At 41.7% G+C, this 24,957-nt stretch overlaps 3 protein-coding genes across 4 annotated transcripts; all 3 read left to right on the top strand.

Annotated features, from left to right (window-relative positions):
* The first annotated feature begins 2,124 nt into the window (after positions 1–2,124).
* Positions 2,125–6,692, top strand: dydc2 (DPY30 domain containing 2). 2 transcript variants are annotated; one of them, XM_015962752.3, is made up of 7 exons: positions 2,125–2,192; positions 2,554–2,711; positions 3,926–4,093; positions 4,880–5,059; positions 5,329–5,487; positions 5,605–5,676; positions 6,586–6,692. In XM_015962752.3, exons 2-6 carry the CDS (start codon positions 2,565–2,567, stop codon positions 5,662–5,664), a joined length of 714 nt encoding a protein of 237 aa, XP_015818238.3. In that variant the 5' UTR covers positions 2,125–2,192; positions 2,554–2,564; the 3' UTR covers positions 5,665–5,676; positions 6,586–6,692. The 2 variants fall into 2 exon arrangements, with proteins under 2 accessions (XP_015818238.3, XP_015818237.3); XM_015962751.3 differs by having other exon boundaries at positions 3,923–4,093.
* A 463-nt stretch (positions 6,693–7,155) lies between these two features.
* On the top strand, positions 7,156–9,284 carry LOC107387658 (peroxiredoxin-like 2A). Its single transcript, XM_015962756.3, has 5 exons — positions 7,156–7,463; positions 7,614–7,705; positions 8,544–8,684; positions 8,758–8,922; positions 9,001–9,284. Exons 1-5 carry the CDS (start codon positions 7,313–7,315, stop codon positions 9,094–9,096), a joined length of 645 nt encoding a protein of 214 aa, XP_015818242.1. The 5' UTR covers positions 7,156–7,312; the 3' UTR covers positions 9,097–9,284.
* A 3,652-nt stretch (positions 9,285–12,936) lies between these two features.
* LOC107387657 (PDZ domain-containing protein 7) lies at positions 12,937–24,279 on the top strand. The gene is made up of 17 exons (XM_070545764.1): positions 12,937–13,021; positions 13,133–13,346; positions 13,522–13,659; positions 13,729–13,903; positions 13,990–14,166; positions 15,095–15,242; positions 15,992–16,052; positions 16,136–16,313; positions 17,939–18,168; positions 18,254–18,418; positions 19,919–20,034; positions 20,105–20,196; positions 20,446–20,537; positions 21,123–21,194; positions 22,226–22,831; positions 23,426–23,526; positions 24,021–24,279. Exons 2-17 carry the CDS (start codon positions 13,184–13,186, stop codon positions 24,162–24,164), a joined length of 2,658 nt encoding a protein of 885 aa, XP_070401865.1. The 5' UTR covers positions 12,937–13,021; positions 13,133–13,183; the 3' UTR covers positions 24,165–24,279.
* Positions 24,280–24,957: the final 678 nt, after the last annotated feature.

The raw sequence follows: 24,957 nt of genomic DNA, 5'->3' as shown, positions 1-24,957 counted from the left end.
ACAGTTTGCTCAACTTCTCACCCCCAGACAGCTTCTCAAATAAATCCTCCAACTTTGGTATTGGATACTGCTCCAGCTTTGGAGACTTAGTTAACGGTGAGTTTGTAGTCACCACAGATGCGTGCAGTATTGTCCGCTCCGAAAACTTCACTGGATTAATGATGCCCTGCTTTGTGAGTTTCTCTAGCTGTCTCCACCTTCTTCCTCATTGCATATGGCACTGATCTAGGTTTGTAGAATTTTAGGATGACATTTTCCTTTGTGTGTATTTTTACTGGTGGACCCCTCCAAGTACCCAGTACCTCTTTGAACACTTCTTTTTTCTGCAGCACGTGCTGTAAGGTCAGCTGATGTTGTCCTATCTTATGGACCTGTATACAGTTCATTTACAACTCCTTCAACCAAGCTCTACCTAACAATTTTGGTCCGCTGCATGCTACCACCACTGCTGGCAACTGCTTGACTTTGTCTTTGTGTGATACAGTTACTTTTGCCATCCCTAGTGTGGAGACTCTTTCACCTGTATACGTTTTCAACGTCACTGAGCAGTCCTGCAGCTCCTGAGCTTTTCTGTCTTGCCATAACTTCCCATATTCAGTTTTCGATAAAACTGTCACACTGCAGTCAGTATCCACTTCAAAACGGATCCTTTGTCCATTTACGTCCAACCGTATAATAATTGGATCGACACTGTCCATTTTTGACTCCTTCATGTTAAGCATAGTAAACACCTCCTCTTCCTCATTGGATTGTGGGTCTGTAGCTTTCCTTATGTGACGTGCGTACTGCTATTTATTTTTCCAGTTTCCCTTTTTGTCCTTTGTAATGTTCATTTTCTCCTCCTTCCCCTGCTGGCCACTAGGAGGCGCCAACCTGCATATCTTCCTCACATGGCCCCTTTTTCCACAACCATGACATTTTTCATTTAAAAAACAACAGTCCCGGGACAGATGTTCACCACCACACCTATAACAGATAAATGGACCACTCTTGCCTTGTCGTTTATGCGCCATTATCACTTTATGGACTGGCAGCGAGGCAGCACTCCTGCTTCCAGCCCCATCCAGTGTTCTTGGCTGTAAATCACAAATATCCTTATTTGCTGTCTCAATGGTTTGTGCCAGCTTTAAGGTCTTTTCAAATGTCAACTCAGGCTCCACCAACAGTCTTCGTTGTATGCAGTCATCTGTAATGCCACATACGAGCCTATCACATTGCATCTCCTACAGCCTGTCTCTGTAGTTACAGTGTTGCGCCAACTCCCGCAGCATAGCCACATATTCTGTTATAGTCTCATAAGCCGCTCTTGTCCATGAACTTAACTTCAATCTCTGGACTATGTCACTCAGATTTGGGTTATAATGTGACTGAAGCAGGCTCGTCAACTCTGAGAATCCGGCTTATCCGGACTCAATAAGTTCCTCATCAAACTGTATGTCCTGCTGCCCACTGAGCTCGACAAATGGGCTCGCTTTCGTCCTGTATTCGAAATTTGGTATGCCTCAAAAAAGTGCTCCAACACTTCACAATACTCCTCTCAGCTCTGTGTTTGAGCGTTATACGCAGCCAGCAACCCCAGCATGGAAACAGCTTAGCTCAGCCGCCTTGAGAAGAAAAAAAATACGTTGTCAACTTTAACAGCGTTTTCCGAGCTCACCAGTTTCCTCGTTGCCAATATGTAACATCTTTGTATGAAGAGACCAGACGGTTCTTGAGAGTTGTGTAACTTTATAAAACAGAGCAGGAGCAACCTTTGCGTACATCTTCAACACTATGGTGCACACCCCTGGGGCTGGGTGGGTAAGAAGGTAATGACAACTAGAACTGTTCCGTTGATGGTCTACAGCGCCCCCACAGGTCACTAGTAACATTAAATGCCCGTTACTACAAATGTTAAATAAGAAACTAGACAACATGTAATTGTCACTTGCTATTTTTAATTTTATTAAAAATAAATATTGAAAACATTCAACAAATAGAAACAGGTTGAATAAAACAACCCCGAGTCTTTTACTGTATTTGTTTATTATTTCAGTGGAAATTCGAATTACACAATGACGTGAATTGAATTGTTTTAACAACCTAGTGGAACCAGGCGAAGTGGGAACAGTTTTCAAAGCCTGGGGGGAATATTGATGGTGTGGGACGGTTACCATGGAAACCGGAAAGACACATAAGACGCGCAGAAAAGGGTTCGTTTTCTTGCTTTTAAGTTCAAATGTGTTACTTGATTCGGGACGCTTACTTAACTTAGAACAATAAATTAGATTGAAAAGATAAATTACTTTAGTTACCTTTGGGTTACACACGCCAGGGTTTCATGCTCCTTCCGCAAACCCATTTATGCTAAATGTTTTGTTAGACTGGTGGCTCGCTGTGTCGACCGCTGAATGTAAAAGGCGGAAGAGAGGAATATTGATGTTTCTTGTGTGTGTGTGTGTGTGTGTGTGTGTGTGTGTGTGTGTGTGTGTGTGTGTGTGTGTGTGTGTGTGTGTGTGTGTGTGTGTGTGTGTGTGTGTGTGTGTGTGTGTGTGTGTGTGTGTGTGTGGTTAGAAGGCAATTATATGGAGTCGGAGTATATAAAACAGCACCTGGGGAAATGTCTGGGGGAAGGACTAGTGGAGGTGGCCGAGCGGCGACCTAAGGACCCCATCCTGTACCTGGCTCACTGGCTGTACAGACACAACTCTAATGTGGAGTATAAGAAACAGGTGAGCTACCGTTTTCTTCTCTAGCCAGCAGAGGGCAGCACAACACCACATGCTTTCAACATGGCAGCGTTCCCTTACTCCAAAACATTAGATAAGGGTCTGCTTTACTCCATACAACTAGATTTTTTTAAACACTTCATTTATGTGTAGTTTTTAAAGGTTAGTGTGAAAATGTGAAACAAAAATTATGACTCCAGTCTTAAGGAGTTTGTTTTGTGCTTCCCCTTACAGGAAAAAATAGATAACACATAACATATAAATTAATTATCTATTCATCTTATTCTTTCATACAAATGTTAAAATAAACTCTACTTGTTAACTCCAACAAACTGCATTTTTAATCTCTGTCTAGTACACGGAATTGTAGTCTCTATTATGGGCTAATTATTAAATTCATCTAGACTATTTCAAAGGGTGTATAGGTAAAAAATGGTCACCCTACCTTTGCAGCTGCCAAATTACTTTAAAATAGTTTCAGGTCTCCGAATAATAACTGATTTTCTTGCATCTGAAACAGTAACTTGTTGTTTGTCTTTTTCAACAAGATTATGTAGAAAAATAACAAAAAGCTTCATTAGAATGTAGAGCTATAGTAGGATATTAGTAAATAACGAGTTCACCCAACCCCATAATATAACTTTAAAAGTTAGTCAGTCATTTTCCAGTTTGTCTCGAGTAGTTTGCAGGGAGCTGGTCCAGCAGTAATTGGACACGAGATAGGGACACCCTTGATTGATTCTCAGTCCATAGGGCATAGAGACAAACGAGACATACAATCAGCCACACACTCACTCAAACCTAGAGACAATGACGCATGTACAGGAAGAACCTGCTTTCCAAGAAGAAAGGCCAGGTTTATTAACCTGCAACCGTCTTGCTGTGAAGCAGAAACGCTACCAATTACACCAGGCAGGCCCAGGTAAAGCCCTGATCTTCAAAAAGGGTTTGAGGGTTTGTGGAGGATAAAAAGTGGCTTAGACAAACAACCTCATCAGGCTGGAGGATGTAATCACCACAAATACCCAGTCACCTTTTACCTTTAGTTCATCAGGCCCTTTGTCTGCTACTGCTGCCTTCAGCTTTGAAGAAACAGAATAGTTAAAGATCAAACCATTTGCAGTTCACCCCTGCAGGTATTGAGAGACTGAAGATTTTAGTTAGAAATATGTGCCGCATAGAAACTGAAAAGAGGCCTTCCTTTATCATTTTAGCAGATGATTGAGAAGACCACACAGTCTGCTGCACCCACTGAAACAGCTGTAGAATCTGCTGAGGATGCAAATTCAGTCAAAGAAGAAAGACCAGGCTGTCCTGATGTAGAAAACAAGCAGAGCACAGGAGAGCATCCACCCGAGGTGCAGGAAACTGATGTTGAACGGGAGGTAATAAACATTACAAATCACATTTGTGTGATTGTTTGATTCTGACATCCTGGGGATTTTGCTCTATGTCAGTGATTTTGACTAAGTTGTTGAAATGATGGTTGGAGAAGGCTGCCATGTTTGTTGGCACGGCGCTCATCAGATGGTGTTGAAACAAATGTCAAATAAGTGAAAAGAATGATTTAAGAAACAGAAGCAAACAGAAGTGGAAACAACCGACGATCACGTTGAGGAGAATCCTGATAAAGAGTCAAAAGCTGACCAGAAAATAATGGAAGGTGACCCAGAAGAAGCAAAGGTGATGAGTGAAAAAAACATCAACAAACTGTCATGAAACAGACGGCAAACTGTCTACTGATGTTATACTGTGGCACTATGTAATCATTGTGTTGCTTTCATCACCTGTACAGGTAACTGAAACAGCGGGAGAAGAACCTGAACAAACAGAGCCACCGCCATCAGCTGCAACACAAGATGAGAACAACTTACTCTCTAAAGATACAGATGACCTAAACAAAAAACAAAACCCTGACTCAGCATATGCAAAGAAAGTATTACGGTGTGTGATTGTGGCTGTCTTCATGAAGAAATGCAAAATCCCCTGCAAGTGAGGAGTGAGACAGAGAAAATCAACTTTAGGAGCAAAGTGAGCAGAAGTTCAAAGGTCTGATGAAGAAAGGAGACATTTGGGTGTTCTGGTCACAGAAACCAGACTAGGAGAAGGGAGGATGTCAGATCATTGTCTATCATAATCTCTCCAACTACCTTTTTATTCTTCACTGCAAGGTTGAAGAAGAACAGGGAGACAAACCTGAGGACTCCATCCAAGCAGAACCAGAGTCCACACTGGAGAGTGAAGACATGAAGACAGAGGAAACCTTTTCAAATAAAGAAGAAGAAACTAGCGTAGAGATCAAAGCTGAGACACAAGAATCCAGTTCTGTCTCCTTGCAGGAGCAGGAAAAGGTGGCTTCCTGTTGAATATTTAATTATTGACTTTGAGCCAGATACATCAGCAGCTTCAGAAGCATGTGTTCACTCAGAAACAAGAGAACAGTTATTTAATACATCTCATCTGAAGAGGCAGACAAGTCACATAAATGACGCTGATGAGTCATCTTCAGGTCAGAGTGATGTAACGGTGGCTTTGAAACAAGGACAATGTTAGACTCAGAGACAAGCTGTAGAGCTTCTGATCATCTAATCTACACTATTTCTCTGTCTGTCATGATAAGGCTGATGGTGTTAACCCTGAAGATACCACTGAGCCCGGAGCTGCCCCAACTCCAAAGGATGAGGGCCTCCAACCTAAGACGGAAAAAGAAGAAGAAGTTGCAGACACCGAGCCTGAATCACAGGAATCAAAGAATACAGCTGTCAAAGAAGAAGTGGAGGTGTCTTGTTTTTTAATTCCTCTTTTTATCCTAAGTTATCACCATACATTTGAATGAAAAGGTGTTCAGAAACCAAATGCAACGGTTTAATGTTTAACTGGTTTCTAATCATCTCAGGAGGTAGAAGAGCAAAACATCAATAAGAAGGCTGATGACGGCGGCTCGATGGTGGAGTGAATCAGGAGAGACGTGAGTGAGCAAATAACGACGAGAGAATAACAGAGGGTGGATCCGCTCACAAACAAAATCTCACCAGAGATGTTCACAGAAGTAAACTGCTTACAGAGGCTTTGTCCCTTACAGATTTCTGTCTCAGACACAGATAATCTGAGTGAATTCAAAATTTAGTTTTAATCTAATTTTGATTTTGTTTAAAGGTGCAATATGTAAGAATATAGTGAGAATTCTACAGTGAAAAAATCCCAAGAGTCCGATGTTTAGTCAATTTGAAAGGAAGGTTATACTAAAACTTATTTCACATCCAGCTGTGGGGATTGTCAGTTTTTCCCCTTTCGAAACAAAGGAAGGAGGGCCGTAACTACCGTTTAGCATCAGTGATTGTGGGGGTGCCGTGTCTTCCGCGAGCTAATGCTGCAGCGCCGACAATTGTAATTTGACGATGGCTGGTAAAAAGCTCCAGAGTTGTTTAAAGTGATCCATTTCTTTGATCTTTATTTACACAGTTTAGTAAAAAAAAATGTTTTTTACCTGAAGATTTACTATTTTTTACTAAACTGTGTAAAAAGAACAAAGAAATATATGACAAAAATAAACACAGAACGAATGTGTAAAAGAAGTGTTTAAAGTGGTAGCAGTAACCAAATTTTACCACAGGATGTAATTGTTACTTCATCTTTACATAATGCACCTTTAACATAGAGACAGTGTGGTCTGGATAGCTTAAATGAAATCATCATTAAAAACAACAATTTGTATTTATTCAGATCACCTTTGCCTGATATTGAAATGTGTTTGATGATGTGCGTATGACCAAATAAAATGCAAAAACCAAAAAAAAAAAAACATGTTGATGGGGACAAATCCTTTTTCACAACCATAGTTTAGTTTGAGTGATTTAAGTATGTTGCTTATTTTCAGGAAGAAGATCCAAAAGAAGTGAATCATCCACGTTTGAATTTTACCGCTTCAGTTTGACGAATGTGTTTATGTGCAAAGTATGAAATAAATATCACCTGGTGTTATAACTCACTGTATTCTGGGTCCACTTCTTTCCTCTGATGGACTTTCATGTAAATAAAGTATTAAAGTTTCAGTCCAAAACAAGTCCAGATCACTATAAACCATACAGGTTTAAAGCAGAGCATTGGTGGTGCGTTGCATGCAATCATTGATCATTTGCTTTGCTTTAACACACTTTCACTCCTTTGGTCTTTTTAACCAACAGTTGTACTCTGAGCTCAGACTCGCTCTGCAGGAAGAAAGGCTGAGCCTCCACCCCCTCAGATATTTACAGCCCATTGCCCAAACACACCAGAGGGTACTCTCATCATCAGGATCTGCATAGTAGAGACTTTCAACAGTGACAAAGCATTTATTTTATTGAGTTATCCAGCAAAATACTTGTTCTGTTTTGTAATCTTGCAGCGCTGACCTTTGAGCCAGAGCAGAGCCAACGGTGCATGACAGGGATTGTTTACTGGGTGTTTTAGAGATAAATGTTTGGTGTCGCCCTCAGAACGCAGCTGCGTTTAATCAGGCAGTCTGAGCAGGATCCAGGTCCACAGAGGGCTGGCTCTGAGGCAGTGCTCAGGGATCAAATACTCCTGCTGCTGCAGAAGTCAGACAGGAACCCTCCAGAGCGGACATGGCCCTGACGCTTGTTGGAGACGCGGTGGCCACCGTCGGCGGCCTTGTCACTGGAGTGCTGAACTTCTTCACCGATTTCTTCCTGACTCCTCCACTAAAAGCTGCTCATCAGTATTTGGAAGATGCGGAACTCAAAACTTTAAAAGGAGGTGGGTCGGGTCAGCTTCTTTCTATTTGATTTCATCCTCAAAACAGCTGAGCGTAATGTTGACCTGTAGTGCATGAATAGTCTCCATTGTTAAGCTGGAATGTGTTTAATCTCTTGTGCAATCACCCTTTCACTCCCTTCTCCCCCTCAGAAATAAAAACATTTAAGGCCAAGGCTCTGTGGGAGAAGTCTGGAGCTGTCGTTATGGCAGTGCGCCGGCCTGGATGATTTTTGTGCAGAGAGGTTTGATATGAATTAACTGAAATAATGACATCTGCATTCATTTGGTTCCTGTTAAGTTTACCTCATTTCTGCAACACCTGGGTCAGCTATCCAATCTGTTTTAAAGATGTGGGACCATTCCTGGAATTTTAGTGCCTTTTTATAAATTTATTTTTTTCCCAAAAACAATCCTAATCTAGAGATTCTGATGTGTAGCCAATATGTGGTCCATTACGTGTCAACTTGCCACTTAGGAGTCATAAAGTAAACATTGCAAGCTCTTCTGGGAAAAACACTTTAGAAACATTTGGAATGTTTAAACGTTGGAAAATAATTGGGCACTGTCCTCTGTTCATCAGAGTTTAAATAAGCATACAATTAGAAATAATGATGCTGGTTAGGGTTGTGTTTTAAACAAATGTTTGAATCCTTTTGTTTTTGTTCTGTCAAATCTCAATTGCTGCAAAGTGAGGAGCATGATAACTGAAATTATATAAATAAAAAAATCTAATTACTAATGCATACATTTCCTAAATACGTTACAATGACGTAAAGTGAAAATGCTCCTTGAGAAGTTGAGAAAAGTTCAGTGGTCTCAAATTGGCAGGGTTTTCCACAGCTGTGGAGCTGCTGCCTGGAGAAATGTCTCCCACTGTGTGCAGCTTAATTCAAGGGGAGATGAGATGGTGGGAATCTTTAGAGCTGAGGTTTAGTAATTCTCAACACCATTCATGTGAAATATGGTCAATGTCAGACTTGACAGGGGTTTATATATATATATTACACCAGACAAAGCGCCAAGCTCTGAATGTTGGGCTGTTGAAATATTTCTTTGCTCTTTCCTGCTTTCTGACTGCAGGAAGCTGCAGAGCTGTCCTCTCTGAAGCCCCAGCTGGACCAGCTTGGGGTCCCACTCTATGCTGTGGTGAAGGAGGATATTGGCACAGAGGTCCAGAACTTCAGACCATACTTCAAGGGAGAAATTTTTCTGGATGAAAAGGTGTGTGTGTGTCTCAAAGTTGGGGACCAAAACAAGTAAAAGTATTATTTATTTAATTTTTGTTTTGTTTTAGAGATGTTTTTATGGACCCCGTGAGCGGAGGATGGGACTTCTGGCGTTTGTGCGTGTTGGAGTGTGGCTGAGTGGCTTGAGAGCCTTTAGGAAAGGCTTCATGGGAAATGTTTTAGGAGAGGGCTTTGTGCTCGGCGGGGTGTTTGTCATTGGACGAGGGCAGCAGGTAAAAAATATTAAGGATAAATTCAACCATAAAGTGGAGCTTTAATTTGTTACCCAATTCTTCCCCCTTCTCCTGCAGGGCATATTACTGGAGCACAGAGAGAAGGAGTTTGGGGATAAAGTCAACATTTCAGAAGTCCTTCAAGCTGCCAAGAAAATCCCACTGGGCAATTAAAGTGCTGGCCTCTGGGGAGCAAGGGTGCATTCTGTATGAGATGAGGCTTTGGATGTGTTCATGAAGGTCTGTTCTTAAACTGAAGAGAAGGAACAGATCTGATCTATAACACCAGGTCTCCTGTATAATACAGCTGTGCAACCTTTGGCGTTGAGAGTATTTGAATAATAAAACATCTTTGTTCTCCATGGGTTTACTTAGTTTTGTACAGGGAGTAAAAAATAATCAGAATCCCCTAGAGGGGGTGGAGACCTTTTCCTACATCTATATTTGAGGTTCACTCACACCCTCAAGAAGGATATTTATCAGACATTCCAGCACAGAAGCTTCTGCAACAAAATTATGAATTACAATCTTGATTTGGATTCTGACTTTAAGTGGTAACTGGATGCCAACAGATTTTAATTAGGGATGCAACAATGCCACTCTTCCAGACCGATGCATGGATCTGAGTGCTCGCCGATGCCAGTTACAGATAATTCTACCACACAAAATTACTATGAATTAGAATACAGGTTTTATTCTCTTCTTTCAAAAGGAAAAGACTGAGGTAGATATAGACATGATCACAACTAAAATACCTATTTCCACCCTCTAAGGTGGGTTTTACATTCTACCTTGCAACAGGTTCTGCAAACCTTGTTGACATTTCAAGAGGAACAAGATATCAGCCTGTGTTCCCAAACAAAGCCTTCTTTTAATAACACCGCAAGATTGCACACACTCTGAATAAAGTGATTATTTTCAGCTCGTGAGTTAATCAATTTTGAAATGGATGAACCAATGTTTTATATGAACACTAATGAAATGTTTCAATCTGTGCTTAAATTACTGTGGTTGAAATGAAACATTTTGATATCAGTAATTTTAGATTTAACAAGTGATTCATTATCTACACTCAGGCACAAGGTTCATTAGAGATAAAGTTAAGTTAAACATCATGACACATAGATATTCTCTTCTGAAAGGGGCATGACATTCTGAGGTTTGCTTGTTAACACCCCTTAACGTGGCACGTCCCGGTTGGCCAAGAAATCATATGAGAATATTAAAACAGAGCTCACTAGACTGTGAGTCAGTTCTAGAGAAAGCTACAGACAGGCCATCCGGAGCGAACCCTCTTCAACCCAGAGCATTTTTGACAAGCTGTCAAAAACCCTGCTAAAAGCTGCCTACAGCTGACACAGCTAAATGGTTCATTCAACTATTCAGAAACCGCTTTTCTAGATGCAAACTATTTCATCTATCTGATGTGACTCGGAAACTTCTCTGGACTGGAGAGTCGTGCTGCGGTTAATCTACCAAACCTTGGTGCCCAGAGGTCATCCGACCTCCCTGACCTTTGGATCCATGAAGAGGGTCTCCAAAGAAAGGGTGAGGTAGACACACAGATTGCGTCTGACGCCTTTTTGAAAAGAACCAACTTCATAGTTTAATGCAAACTAAATTCCTTTTTACACCCAGAACTCAGTTCTTCTAGATACAAAGGTTCTGATAACCTCACATTCACACATAGTCACCATACATCACATCCCATCCACTTAGATTCATCCATCACAGTAGCCTTGGTTAACTTGTCATGTTTTTATTTGTTTAGAAAATAAATTTCTTATCTTTTATAAACCTGACTCTGTCTGAATTGAGACGAATTATGCTGATCCCTGGAAAAAGCAAAGAATCCTAGAAACTTCTGATTGAGCATCCAAAGACCAAGCAGGTTGATATTCTATATTTGTATAGGATATCACAGCTTATTGGTCATAAGTAAAGGTAATATATTAAGCTTTAAAGCAACAACATTTACCCTCTACAGTGGTTTGGAGATCCTCTCTGGAGAACGGTGAAAACAAAGAGTATCTTGAAGACAAACAGGGATGTCCCTGTTCTGGCCCAGATAGCTGACAATCCTTTGATGACCAGAATGACTACAACTACAAGGAGGGTTTTTCCTTTTACCATGACTGGCTTACATCCTTAACGAAAATACGCTTCCTAATCTCTAAACAACAGAAGGACAAACAAAATGGACCCTTAATGTTGATTGCTGGATTTCATGGTCATACATTTTCACCAGCAGGAGGTGGTCTACAGTTTTTGTGAAACTATTAAGAAAAGATCAGAATCTGCAGAACACTGGAACCACTCCATTGAAAAATATACTATGTGCGATAACTCAGATTTTGATGGCCAATAATCTAAAGGAAAGATGCTAAGTTTTTAATACTTTTAGTGAGACATCTTGTTCCAAGAGGTGCAAATTTCTGTGATGCAGAGAAAATAACACCATCCCACATATACTCAGAGTTACAATTCAAAAAAGCCTTTGATTATTAAGTTGATGCATTTTGCATGAACTAATTAATGAACATTAGTGTGTCAGAGAAAAAAATATATATATACCAAGGAAGTAGTGACATTAATAAAATTTTAAATGTTGACACTAATGTTGAAATTTCAAGAAGTAAAGTGTGCATAATATTAAAAAAATAACTAGTTAAATTATAATGAGGCATTTAAAGAAAAAAAAAGTGTTTATCCCCAGCAGCATCCTCTTCAAAAGTTCTGTTAATCCTTCAAAATAAGACTCCCAAACAGTCTTGAAAGCATCTGAAGTTTATACAAAATAGTTTATCAGTACTCAGCACAGTGTTGTTCAGACCAAATCCAAATCAGGGGCTTCATATCATGAAGGCGTTCACTCTTCGTTTTTGCAAATGAAATCACTTATAAGACGGGAACTTTAAAAACTATAAACATCATTATGATTCTGACCTGCTCTGTAAATATGGTCTCGTTCATGAGAGGCAAATGAACAAGACGAAGCAGATCGGGGCAGTCATGCTGCTGGACCAGTCTGTTGTGCTGAGCCGGTTCATGGGAACACTTTAGGATCTCACCAGGAGCTGGTGGAAGTGGCTGGAGGAACTTGGAAGTCTGGGAATTCTTGTTCACCAACAACCCAATCCAGGTTAGCGAAAATCAACAACACACTGTGTTTGCAGCTCATTTAGTTAGTTTATTTACTTAGATCCGATGCTGACAACAACAACCCTTCAGTGGAAAAAGTCAGATGCAAGTTATTGAAGTTGTTGGAATATTAATTTACAAAGTTTTTCGGGTGTGGCGTGACCTCCGAGCTTACGTCATTGGACTAGCATGTTAGCTGTCCAATCAGATCTTTGTATTTTATCTGGTCCAGCCAATCGCTACGACCTGGAGGCGGATCTCTGTGAGACATGAAATGTCTCTTTCATGTGGGCTTCTGGCCAACAGGTACGCAGGTACGGAGCCTGTTCCCGGTAGTTTTATAGTTTTAGTGATCGAGTGATGAATATTTCAGAGACGTTGGACTTTTCCTGGTGCTAGCGAAGAAGCGCGTGGGTGTCAGTAAACTCCAAATGTGTGGTAAGTGTTTATTACTGATACAAATAACAACTTCATGTGCGTTTGTATACACGTTTAAGATATTTTGGATTAATACATTCGCATATTACGTTGTTTATAAACGTTCCGTCGCAAAACAACTGGCTGTTTCGGTGACTGGAGTCAATTTTTGGCGAGCCGCATTTCTGTGCGCTGTCCAAGGTGCTGAGGCTCTATTGAGAGTTTGAGGGAACCCCAAGGTGACGACAAGTGATGGGACTTTTCACGGGTTAGGTTTACAGACACATAACCATGGAGACGCCATGTGACTCAAGCGAGTCAGATCTGCCATTAAAAATAACGTCAAGTCCCATTTCTGACCTCCCCTGCTGCTAGAAGCCTCAGTGAGGTGGACATGTGGGAGTTGGTTTTGTGTTGATTTGTGCACCAATAAATGTTGGTTTTTGAGGTTCAGACAGGTGAGAGAGATGCACCATGGGCAGGAATGGGCCACAGTGGAAGCCACAGAGTCTGTTACCATGTCACACATCAACCTGCGTTGGTGAGTTTGCTCCATTCAGCAGGGAAACCCTTCAAAAACACCACCCCAAATTAATGCACATGAAATATGATGTGTGTGTGTCGTCTCCCCCCCCCCCCCCCCCACCTGTAGGCTCCTCCACCTGGAGCTGAGTGGGAGTGAAAGGAGATCCCGTCAGCCTCCATGGCTTCCTCATCAGACCCGTCCCGCAGGGAGAAGACCTCCGGGACACACGGGATGCACACAGCTACACGTAATCTCTTGCGAAAGAAGGAGCAGCGCCAGCGTGGAATCCGATCCTCTTCGCCCATGGGTCGGGTCATCCTCATCAACTCTCCTGTGGACGGTGAGAAGCAGAGCAAATTACAGTTGTCTGTAGACCTACTGCTGCTTAATTTAGCTGTATCACCAGCTAAAGTAAGACAAGACACTTAAAACATGAAAACAAAACTGCTGTTAGGTTTGAAAATTCCATCGTTGATAAAGACGAGCCCTTATGTTGCTTGATGTGATGTGTTCAGGTGGAGATGACAGCGAGGACCTCCACACCATCACAGTGGATAAGAGTTTGGACGGGAAGCTAGGGTTCAGCGTGCGCGGAGGCTCAGAACATGGCCTCGGCATCTTTGTCAGTAAGGTGGAGGATGACAGCACAGCAGGTCAGCGGACCGGTTAGGTGTTTGAGTTCTAATCTGATGCAGACTTCAGCTGTCTGCTTCTTTTTGCAGAGGAGGCAGGCCTGCAAGTGGGAGATAAACTGGTGGAGGTGAATGGCGTCAGCCTGGAGAGCATCACCATGAGCAGTGCCGTGAAGGTCTTGACAGGCAACAACAGGCTGAGGATGGTGGTGAGGAGGGTCGGGAAAGTCCCTGGCATCCGCTATTCCAAAGAGAAAACTACCTGGTGATGAAACCTAAAGCATTAAGTTTGCCTAATTTTCTTCTTCCAGTTTAGAATTGGTTATAAAATATGTGACGTTAACCCATCAGGGTGGACCTGGTCCACAGGCGAATGGTGGTGGAGGAGAGTGGACGGACACCTTCAGAAGTCAGCTCAGGCAGCTCCTTGCACAGGATCGTCCACCTTTACACAACCTCTGATGACTACTGTCTGGGCTTCAACATACGAGGGGGGAAGGAGTTTGGACTGGGCATCTATGTGTCCAAGTGGGTACACCTTCCACAGAAGGAAAGAGGCCTGCCCTAACATCTATTTTATGTAGAGGGGTCTGGGACAGCCCCTTCAAACCAAAGCATCTCCTAGAACAGGGGTAGACAACTCCCTTCCCAGAGGGCCAGTGTCCAGCATGTTTTAGTTGTCTCCCTGCTTAAACACGTGTGATTTGAATCAGCAGGTTAACAGCTTCTGCAGAGTTTGATGAGCTGCTGGCTTGAGCTTGAGCAGGGTGACAACTAAAACAAGCTGGGCACCGGCCCTCGGGGAAGGGAGTTGTCTACCCCTGTTCTAGACCATCTTCTCTGTCCACCTTGTCTGTCTCACTAACTGCTGATTTTTCTACCAACACTCCAGATTTCCATCCATCCATTCTCTTCAGCTTATCTGAAGTCGGGTTACGGGGGCAGCAGCCTAATCAGGGAGGGTCAGACTTCCCTCTCCCCAGCCACTTGGGCCGGCTCCTCTGGGGGAATACCAGAGAGGAGTTGATGACAAAGCTTATTATATAGCTTTCTACTTTGAATCAAAAACAGTGTACAAAACTACTATGTCTTTATCCCAACTCACATCACATCAGCTTTGTTTCAACTCAGTTGCAGCTGTAGAAAAGAATAGATGCAGAACTAGGAAATGAGAAGAATAAAATTTTAGACTTCAGTCATAAACTACGTTAAATAAAAACGTTTAATTTGCTTTTATTCTTTACATATTTAAAAAATAATACTGCCCACTTGTATCTCTCCAAATAATATTATATGTTATATACTGAATAATATTGAAAACTTTAATTGGAAGTTTTCATCTCTTCTGAACACTCGTTCACATTTTCAAGATGTCTTCACCAGTTTCTAGCTTGTAAAAAGCCCCAAAACATTCTTCTTTATCAACTCCCTACTTTGTTTGGTCCCAACGTGTCAGACTGGACTCAGGCGGTCTGGCCGAGCAGAACGGAATTAAGATGGGGGACCAGATCCTGGCTGCTAATGGTGTGAGCTTTGAGGACATCAGCCACAGCAGTGCTGTGGAGGTGCTGAAGAGCCACACTCACATCATGCTGACCATCAAGGTGAGCCTGCAGCGGAAAGATTTATTTTATCCACTAATATTAGAAATACACATGTGTTCTAACAGAGACAAAAACACCAGTAATCTGCAGGTAGAGGAAATGTGTTACAGACTGACAGCTTTCATGTAATTGCTTGTGGTTTGAGAAAGAAGTGAAGTTGTCGGAGTTGAGCGTGGCGTTAAGGACGAGCTGAAGAGCCAGTATCACGTTCCTCTCTGACTCTTTGTATTAGAAAGCATGCTGGCTCTTCTGTTACCTCCATGGCTAAATGAGCTGCCTTTCCATTAACTTTCTGACCTGCTGCCTGCCTTTCATCTTAAATTCTCCCTCCAAACAAACGAGTGGGTACCCGATGGCTGTCCTGGCCATTTCTGTGGCGAGTGGGACAGCTGGCGTGTACTCGTAATAATCCTCGCTCACTTTACTTGTTGGGGAGCTAAGGTTTCGTGCTGTGAAGAATATCCATCCCTGTGCATTATTCACCAGGCCGTCGGGATCGGGTGCTGATAAAGGCACAGAGCTTGTGTTTGGTGCAGCCTTTGTTTTTGCTTTGGAGGCTAAAACAATCTGTAAAGTTAGAAATCAGCTCAATGGTCAAAAGTTACAAGGAAAAGCATGCTTTTGCCTCAAGATGATGAAGACAAGTGTATGTTTTAGGGTGTTTGTGTGGTTCTAGTGTTTCTTTTTATCAAATATATTAAGTCCCATGAAAATTCTGGGTATCCTTTGTGTTTTGCTTGTGTGGCCAGGAAGCAGGACGTTATCCAGCCTACAAAGAGATGGTGGCAGAATACAGGTGGCTCAATAAATGTATGTTGTTTTGTATTTGTTGTTCCATCTGTGGAGGATTTGGACACTTGGATGAATGAAAGGTCCTTTGTTCTCTGACTCAGTGGCCAATGGTGTTCAGCAGTCGTCCTCCCAAGCATCTGACTCCAACTCCTCAGCCTCCTCTTTGTCTTCCGGGACTCCGGTCAGCTCTCTGAGTGGCCTGTCCCAGGTCATGTTTCCACCCAGCCTGTCGTTTGGTTCAGACATGGTAGACGTCTGCATCTCCACCGAGGACCTGAGGTCAGAGGTCACCTCATTTACTATACTATTCAATAAAACAAAACAAAATCACGAAGAAGTTCTTGCTTTAGGCTTTTAGAGGTGTTTAAACCAAGTCAAATATTTAAAATATACATTTTATTGTTTGGGGAACTTGAAAGTTGAAAACCTGATAGAAAATCAGTCTGGTGGCTCCCAACACATGGTCACCTTTTAACTGAATTGGTGACTCATTCACAGAATCTGAAAAATCTTAAGGTGCATTATGTAGAAATGAAGTAAAAATGACATCCTGTGGTAAAATGTGGTTCCTGCAACCACTTTAAACATCTCTGGCGCTTTTTGCCGGCTGCTGTCAAATTACAATTGTGGGCGCTGCAGCATTAGCTCACAGGAGACACGGCAACCCAACACGTACTGATGGTAAACAGTAGTTACGTCCCTCCTTCCTTTGTTTTGAAAGGAGAAAAATTGACAATCCCCGCAGCTGGATTTGAAACCTGTTTTAGTATAATATTCCTTCCAAAATGACTGAAACATCAGACTCTTTTGGGATTTTCTCACTGTAAAATTCTCACTATAATCTTTAGGGTTGTTCCAGTCCGATCGTGTGATTTTCAATGGATCAGAATCAGATGGGAAAAAATCTGATTTAATCATATAAAACAACAAACATTACTTTTAAAATTCATCCAGAGAAAGTGATTTTCCAACAGAAAAACAATGGCTTAGTTTTAAATTCAACAAGTAGTGGCATCGGTAGCTCAGGAGGTAGAGGATGTTGTCCACTAATTGCAAAGTTACAGGTTTGATCCCAGCTCCGACCAGAGAATGCTGCAGTTGTGTCCTCGGGCAAGACACTTAACCCGTCTTTCCTGCTAGTGGTGGTTGGAGGGACCGGTAGCACCAGCTTTTGGCAGGCCTTGCATCTGTTAGTGTGCCCCAGAGCAGCTGTGGCTACATCGTAGCTCATCACCACCAGCGTGTGAGTGTGTGAATGACTGATTGTGTTGTGAAGCGCCTTGGGGGGTTGTAGAACCCTAAGAAGGTGCTATACAAATACAGGCCATTTACCAAGTTACTCTACATCAGTATTCTTTATTTCACAGACAACAACACTGTAAATGGTTGACACCAAGCTTGTTTTTTAGGTTCTTTGCACTAAATCTCTCTCACATTAAGCGTTTTCTACAGTTTTATTCTTGAAATTTTCAGTACCTTCCAGAATGAGCCATTTCAGGGTTCTATCACTTTAAGAAAACAGTCTGGAGCTGGCCGCACCCACTCATATCCCGCTCAGGCTGCTATAAGCTGAAAAGCTCTGACATCTGGGAGGGGCTCAGAGTAGAGCCGCTGATCCTCCAGCAGCAGCAGCTATATCTTTCACATAGAGGTAGTTCTACTTCACTTTCCCTGTTTGTGATGTCACAAATGGGGACTTTTTGAAACAGCTTGTCTTAGGCACATCATTCCTAAAATCAAACACTACTGAAAATGGATAGATGATTTTCCCCCCACATTTGGAGTGTTGACAGAGGCAGTAGAGACCCACATGGCAGCACAAAACAATGCAAATGTTGACTTTTGTGTAATATGTCCCCTTTAATAAAATAAATAGAAATCTTTGTCTGTGTGCTTATGTCTAGGTCTGAGTCAGAGCTAACTGAGACAGCCATCCAGACGGACATTCCCTCTCAGAAAATGGCCACAGATACGACTCGCAGCCTCGGACCAACAACTCTGCTCAAAGACACGGCGATCCGTGGAGAGGAGGGTAGCAGACGATGGAAAGAGTCGCCCAAGACGGCCGTGCTGCTGGCGCTCAGCAGACCCAGCCGACCCATCAGCAGGTCGCAGAGCCAAGTCACCGTTGCAGGTCAGCCTGAGTGAATGTTCAATCAACCATAATTTGTGCATGTTTTAAACTTATAAACAACCGCTTTATTGGTGCTTCATCACAGAGATCAAGCAGAAGAAAGGGAAGAATCAGAAGGGGAAAGATCAAGAGGAAAAAAGCACCCTGCAGCGCTCAAAGACTTTTGTTAATCTGTTGTTCAAAGGAGGACGCAAGAGAGACACGTCCAGCGGGCGCTCCAAGTCTCCATCCAGAGAGACGGCCACTAAAGGTAGCTAATCCAGCTGGTGGTTTCTCTCAGTAAGCTGTTAAATCTGTTATCCCATCCATCTTTGTTTCATTTTAATCAGTTTTTTTCTTTCAAACATCAAAAGCTCAATAAATATGGTCACATTTGTTTATGGTTATTGTCCTATGATTTTTAATACCTTATTTTGCAATAATCACAAATTATTACAGGTTTAATAAGTAGATTCAATGCTATCTGTAGGAAAATATTAAGATGGTGTTGAAAAGAAGATGGAGTGTTTTCTGTACATTTAGTCTTTGTACAGTAATGCAGCTGCAGGACAAGATCATTTATTTTTGTTTGAATTCTGATACAGCATTCGAACAGGAATCACCCCAAAATGTATTTATTTATGCGGCTCAAATGGCAGCATGCCCCCCCTACAAATGCTACATCAAAACGACCGGCTCGGCCGCGGGAAGTGTGGCGTATCAACATCACCCCAATATCAGGGTTTTGGAGAGATAACTCTTATTCTAATTCTGACAGTTTAGCTTAATTTAAACTTTGTTACAGTTATTTAGCAGTTTCATCAATCAGTTTCAGCAAGCAGCATTCAAACAGCATTTCTGCAAGAAATGTAATTTATCCAGTGTATCTTGTTTTCTCTGTTAATGAAAGGCTTTGATTTTTGTCTTGAATGCTGCTACATCAATAAACTTTTACTTCCTATCTCATTAAGGTGCTTGAATTTCTCTTAGACTGACACCTGGCCAGAGACGAGTTTGCTACAAGAGACTCCACTAGAAAACTCCCACATAAATCTCAGAATTACAGGGTAACCAAACCTCTCCACTGCGATGATGCGGCAATTCACTGAAGGGGATTTTTTTTGGTTTTCTTTTTGAACTTTTAAGAAGCAGTTTTTTTGTGTAAAAGAGTCTTTGTCAAACTCAGAAATTATTCACTGAACTAATTCTGTGTTAGAATCTTTTTTTTAGTCTTTTCCTTCTTCAGTGAGACGTCTTTTTCAGGGACACTTTCCTCATTTGATTCCAGGATGTTCTCCGGAGATTCCATAATTCCAAACGCCTGATCCATTAACAGAATTTCGAACCAGTTATCTGTTTCAAACTCACTGAGCAGACCACAAAACAAGAGGTTTCCCAGAACTTCTTGTTCTGCTGTAGTTTGAGGACCAGGAAGTTTCTTCTTGGCGTCACGTTTCTTCTTTTGCTTTTTGTAAAAAGTGCTTTTAAGAGGAACATTCTCTTCCTCTGGTTTTTTGACTATTTCATTTTAATATGTTATCATGACTTTTAAAATCTCGTCTGCCAATGCAAAAAAACATAATTTTCTGCAGAATTGACTACAATTTGCAGGAATCTCTGATGCAACAGGAGCAAATAAGAATAAAAAATAAAGAATGTAAAATGTTTAGATTGTTTTTATGAAATCCTGCTGATGAGACAGAGTAACAGTCAAACATAAATGTCTTTAATCAGTTTGTGATTAATCTCCATCTACCTGTACTGTTTCCAGAGGGACGAAAGCTCAGCTCTATGCCAAACTCAGAGATGCTGGGGGTGGTGGAGGACATGGCCCACAGGCTGCTTGCTGGGGAGGAGGTGGCTGTAGTGATGAAGGCCTGTCGAAGGGTAGGAAGATTCATTCACCACATGGTTTTCTTTAAATGTGACTTTTAAGTATATGATATGGATCACACAGTACATAGCAGAGAGGTCTGTGGAGAACCTGATCCGCCACCTGCTGGTTGTGTTGGACCGACCTGAAAAGCTGTTGCTGCTGAGAGAAGTCAGGTAATAAGGATCGCTCTTTGATGCAACGGCTGATAAACTACTCAAGACACTTACGGAATCCTGCTTTTTGTGCATTGTGCTTTATTTTGCTAGGAAAACATATAAATAAATAAAGGTTTTCTTTAAGCCTGCCCTTTTAACTTTGCACAATCTGACATGATAAACGTTAGTGTTACAAATAAATACCAGAACTGGCTTAAGGATTTATTTTAGGATAATAAGATGGTGAAACGTAGTTTCATTTATTAGAATGCTGCTTCCACCCTCTGACCTGGACATGTTCAACACCTTAGTCACGACTGTTGAAGTGGAAGCCTACGACATCCTCAAATATCGCTCAGGTGAGGGTTACTATTATCTGCAAGATATCTGAGTGCATGTCAGTCAGCGTAGCTGTCCCATTTTGAATTAATCTTTTAAACTTAAGAGTAAAACTAATGCATGAAAAATCTGATAAATGGCCTGTATTTATAGAAGATCTTTGTTCTGAACCCCAACCCCCTTACCACCACCATTGACACACTGATGGTGATTGTAGCCACATCTGCCCTGGGGTTAGGGTTAGGTGACAGAGGTGAGGCTGCTGTGCACAGGCACTGCCAGTCCCTCTGACCACCAAGGCGGGTTGAAGTGCCATTCCCAGGGACACACCGACTGAGACCAACTAAAGCCTCTTTTACACAGACTGCAGAACGAATGTGGTCGGGTTTCCCCAGTCAGTGTGGATGGCGGTCCATCTGGGAGCTGTGTGGAAACTGAACCACCTCTGTACCACATTCTGTGTGAACCAGACTTGAGGAGGGCGTGAACGGGGCGGGCACTTAGCTCCTCTGCCATGGCACTGCCTTATTAACAGCTAGAATATAAATTGTTTCTTCAACTGTTTTATTTTTGTAATAAAGCAGTTATCTTTCTCTGCACTGCAGTCCGAACTCCTCCTCTTCGCTCTCCCATGTCTGGTCGAGCACCCAAACGGCGCCTCATCACTCCCATTCCAGGTTAATTCTGCCTCTAATATCACTACATTTTGTTTTTAACAAATATTTAGTAAGTGTTAAAGTGACAATGTGTAGTTTTTACCATTAATTTCTGGAAATATTCATTGACATGTTGTTGTAAATTAATTAAAAGATACCCACAGTTGAAAAATATTGGCAGTTTCATAACATACAACCATAAAAATCTGGTCTAAAGTACATGGGAATGGGTCTAAGTCTCTGGGTGATGCCATACTGGATGCCATGTTTCCTTCTACAGAAGCTCATGAGGACAGAATTCATTTACTGATGTGTAACAAATGATTACAAAACTATCAGCAGTAATAACATTGTTCTTTTACACATTCACCTCGTCATTCAATGCAAGTGATGAAAGGGAATCTGATGTTCTTGTTATTTTGCTGGAGGTTGCACTCCTAAGGATTTTTGACCCTAGTGGCCATCTGTTGGTAAGGTCTTACTTGTCACAAAAATAATGCTTGCTTGCAATGATTTAGGTATCTACTGCCCCCTATTGGCAGGGAAAATACACACAGTCACTTTAAGGCTCACTGAGAAATACCCACTCGTTTATCAGAAGCTTTATTAATTTCTTGAATATTAAAATGTAATTTAATAATGACATTTTTATATTTTCTTAAATTCTGTTGACTGCATGAAGATTATTTCATAACAAAGTGTTCTTAAAAAGAATTTAACCCGTTACAGATTTCCTGGTTTTGCTTTGCTGTGACATCTAAATGCTTCAGATCAGCAAACACATTTCAGTATCAGACAAGGATTATTTAAGTAAAGCACAGTTTCGTTTATTAAGGGAAAGAAGCCAGCATTGTCCAATGTGAAAAACGATACTGGTAAATAGTCCTGAAAAGGACAGTTTTGGCCAGAAAATGGATGAAAACAAAAAATAACTAAAACATGTGAATTAACAAGTTATCGTCATTTAGTGTTTTTCATTCAAATAACAATTGTAATCTCAAATTACAGGTCTTCTTTTATTGTAACAGCAGTTCCAACACTTCTCCTTCCAGATTACAGAGGAGGCTTCGAGCTCCACAATACAGAGGAGGTGGAAAAGGAGAGCCACCTGCTGGAGGAGCTGGAGAAGCTCAGCCTCACTGGTTCACAGGGATCCAGAGGGACAACTAGGACCTCCAGATCCTTCACAGCCCTGCTGGACATACCTGTGGATGGATACAACTCAGAGTCTAGAAGCCTCAGACCCCGTTCTGTCAGCCCAGGGCTCCCCAACTGGCTGTTGGCCCACAGCAGTGACCCCCATCCTCCTCTCCACACAGACATCGGCACAATTCGCTCCATCCACTTTGATGAGGTTTCACTGCACTCCACCTCAAACAAGACAGAAGTGCCTTCGGAGAGGGGACGGACTACTTTCAGAAGCAGTCACGGCAAGATCAGGAAGGAGAGAAGCGAAGACAGGAGTAAGCAGGCTGTGTTTACACTGCACGGTGCCAGTCACAGGAGTCGGCCCTTGTTGTCTCAGGTGTTTGGCACAAATCTGGACCAGCAGGTAAACGGCCACCAGACTCCTTCTGAGAAGGAACTCAACGGTTCTGATCCAGAACGGGAGCACCAGCTAAAAACCATCAGCATCACCAAAACCAAACCGTCTCTGGGTAAATTACTCACCTAAAACTGCTTTTACTTATTTCTATAAACTGATTTTAAACTTTGCTGTACAAAGTCAAGATTAAATAACACCAGGTAGTGACAACATGCTTGTTTTCTTTCATGGTTAAAATCAAACTTAAATACAGGTGAAACTGGAAAATGGAGAATATGGTGCAAAACTCCATTTAATTCAGTAATCCACCTTAGACTGAGAGACCATCTAAAGGCTCAGGAACCCTTTGCAGGTGTTCTGGATTCATTAGCTGATTAGAGCGCGACACTTTGAGAATATTGAACCTTTTGACAATATTCTAATTGTCTGAAATTTTGAATGTGATATTTTCATAAGCTGTAAGCCATAATCATCACAATTATAGCAAATAAAGGCTGAAATATCTGGCTTTGCATTTAATGAGTCTGTCTCATAGATTAGTTTCACCTTTTAAGTTGAATAATTGACATAAATTAACTTTTGCACCATATCATCATTTTTCAAATGTCACCTGTGTGTCTTTTTAGCTTTTTGCTGAAGAAACACATGATCATTGCTAAAATAGAACAAATCATTAACACCTTTACTCACTGTTGTGATCCTGCAGGAATCAGTATATCTGGTGGGATGGAGTCAAAGGTTCAGCCGATGGTGAAGATAGAGAAGATCTTTCCTGGAGGCGCTGCCTCCACCTGTGAGGTACTCAAGGTATAACTACACTCATGCAGCAGAATCACAAACCTACTCTGAAGAAGATAAATTAATGCATTTCTCAAATGTTAATATGAAATGTTCTTGAAGCTAGATAACGTTGTCACAGGCTTATTTGTTTTGCAGTAGGACTTGCCACTTCAGTGTCCTTTTGTGCAACATAATCAGATAAGACTTCTGGATATTCAGCGTAACGGTTTTTTGTGTCACCTGAATAAAACATAATAGTGCAAGAAGTCCAAGTCCCCTTTAGGAGATGCACGACCCCAGGAAGACAGTCATTGCATTATTCAATGACATAACATTTATTTTTATATTGCACTCATGTGATTTTATAACAAATTTTTAAATACTGGAACGCTTGATACTAGCATTGTGTTTTGCTAACTAGCTGAAAAATCAGCTTGTATTTATTTATTTATATTTTTGCACAAAAATGTTCCTCATTGCATTTAATTGAAGCTGGTTTTATACTTCACTTTGTGCCCCAGGCAGGATTTGAGTTGGTGTCGGTGGATGGAGCTTCCCTGCAAGGAGTCACCCATCAACATGCCGTGGACATCATCCGTAAAGCCTTCAGCAACAAGGCCAAAGACTCCATGGTGTTTGTGGTGAAAGTTCCCAAAAACCTTTGAAAAGGAGTCTGAACTTTTACGTTTGGATTTATTTTTAATGTACAGTGATCAACAGAGCTGCGGGGGTCGATAACACGGACCACGGAGATTGGGATTTCGCCATTAAAGTTCAAATAAAGAACAAAGACAGTGAGCAACTTGCTGCTCTGAATGACCAAATCAGCCTTCTTGACTTTGGAAGGAAGAATAAAAAGAAAACTTGGCAACATTTTTAATAAAATTTGTTTATCGGAGTATAAAATGATAAAGATGGTGCTTTTGTTGCCTTTACTTCTTTTTACAGTTTATGTTAAAGGGTTAAAGCTTTTTTAGGTACGACATGTAGATTCTAAAATGTGAATTTTGAGCAACTCAGCTGAACTCTTCTGTGAAGCCATGGGAAAAGTTAAGCCCAACACCTTTTTTGACCTGCAGGGGGCAAACACGAGCTACTCGAGGACATTCAAAACCCAACTGCCAAATGTGAACATGGTGAACTGTTGGGATCAAATAAGTCACACTGGAGACAATTAAGAAGCAATACTGAACTTTTACTTTGTACGATGGAGGCACAGAAACATGCTCGCCCCGTAATCAGAAGGTTGTAGGTTTGAGCCCCGCTCAGTCTGTCGCAGTCATTGTGTCCTTGGGCAAGACACTCAACCCCCCCCCCCCCCCCCCGCCTGCTGGTGGTGGTCGGAGGGATCGGTGGCGCCAGTGCTTGGCAGCCTCCCCTCTGTCAGTGCACCCTAGGGCAGTTGTGGCTACATCGTAGCTCATCTGGCTATATCTAATACAGTCCATTTACCATTTT

The sequence above is a fragment of the Nothobranchius furzeri genome, chromosome 16 (assembly GCF_043380555.1).
Source record: "Nothobranchius furzeri strain GRZ-AD chromosome 16, NfurGRZ-RIMD1, whole genome shotgun sequence".
Taxonomy (NCBI): Eukaryota; Metazoa; Chordata; class Actinopteri; order Cyprinodontiformes; family Nothobranchiidae; genus Nothobranchius; species Nothobranchius furzeri.
The sequence above is the reverse complement of the archived record's forward strand: the minus strand, read 5'-3'. Positions and strand labels throughout refer to the sequence as shown.

What these genes read in the sequence shown, in the direction of transcription:
- LOC107387657 (XM_070545764.1), top strand. Translation starts at nt 13,184, where the DNA reads ATGGCTTCCTCATCAGACCCGTCCCGCAGGGAGAAGACCTCCGGGACA. An exon ending in CCTCATCACTCCCATTCCAG is followed by an intron (nt 21,195 to 22,225) that starts GTTAATTCTGCC and finishes TTCTCCTTCCAG; the next exon opens with ATTACAGAGGAGGCTTCGAG. An exon ending in CCACCTGTGAGGTACTCAAG is followed by an intron (nt 23,527 to 24,020) that starts GTATAACTACAC and finishes TTTGTGCCCCAG; the next exon opens with GCAGGATTTGAGTTGGTGTC.
- dydc2 (XM_015962751.3), top strand. Translation starts at nt 2,565, where the DNA reads ATGGAGTCGGAGTATATAAAACAGCACCTGGGGAAATGTCTGGGGGAA. An exon ending in AAACTGATGTTGAACGGGAG is followed by an intron (nt 4,094 to 4,879) that starts GTAATAAACATT and finishes CTTCACTGCAAG; the next exon opens with GTTGAAGAAGAACAGGGAGA. An exon ending in CCTTGCAGGAGCAGGAAAAG is followed by an intron (nt 5,060 to 5,328) that starts GTGGCTTCCTGT and finishes TGTCATGATAAG; the next exon opens with GCTGATGGTGTTAACCCTGA.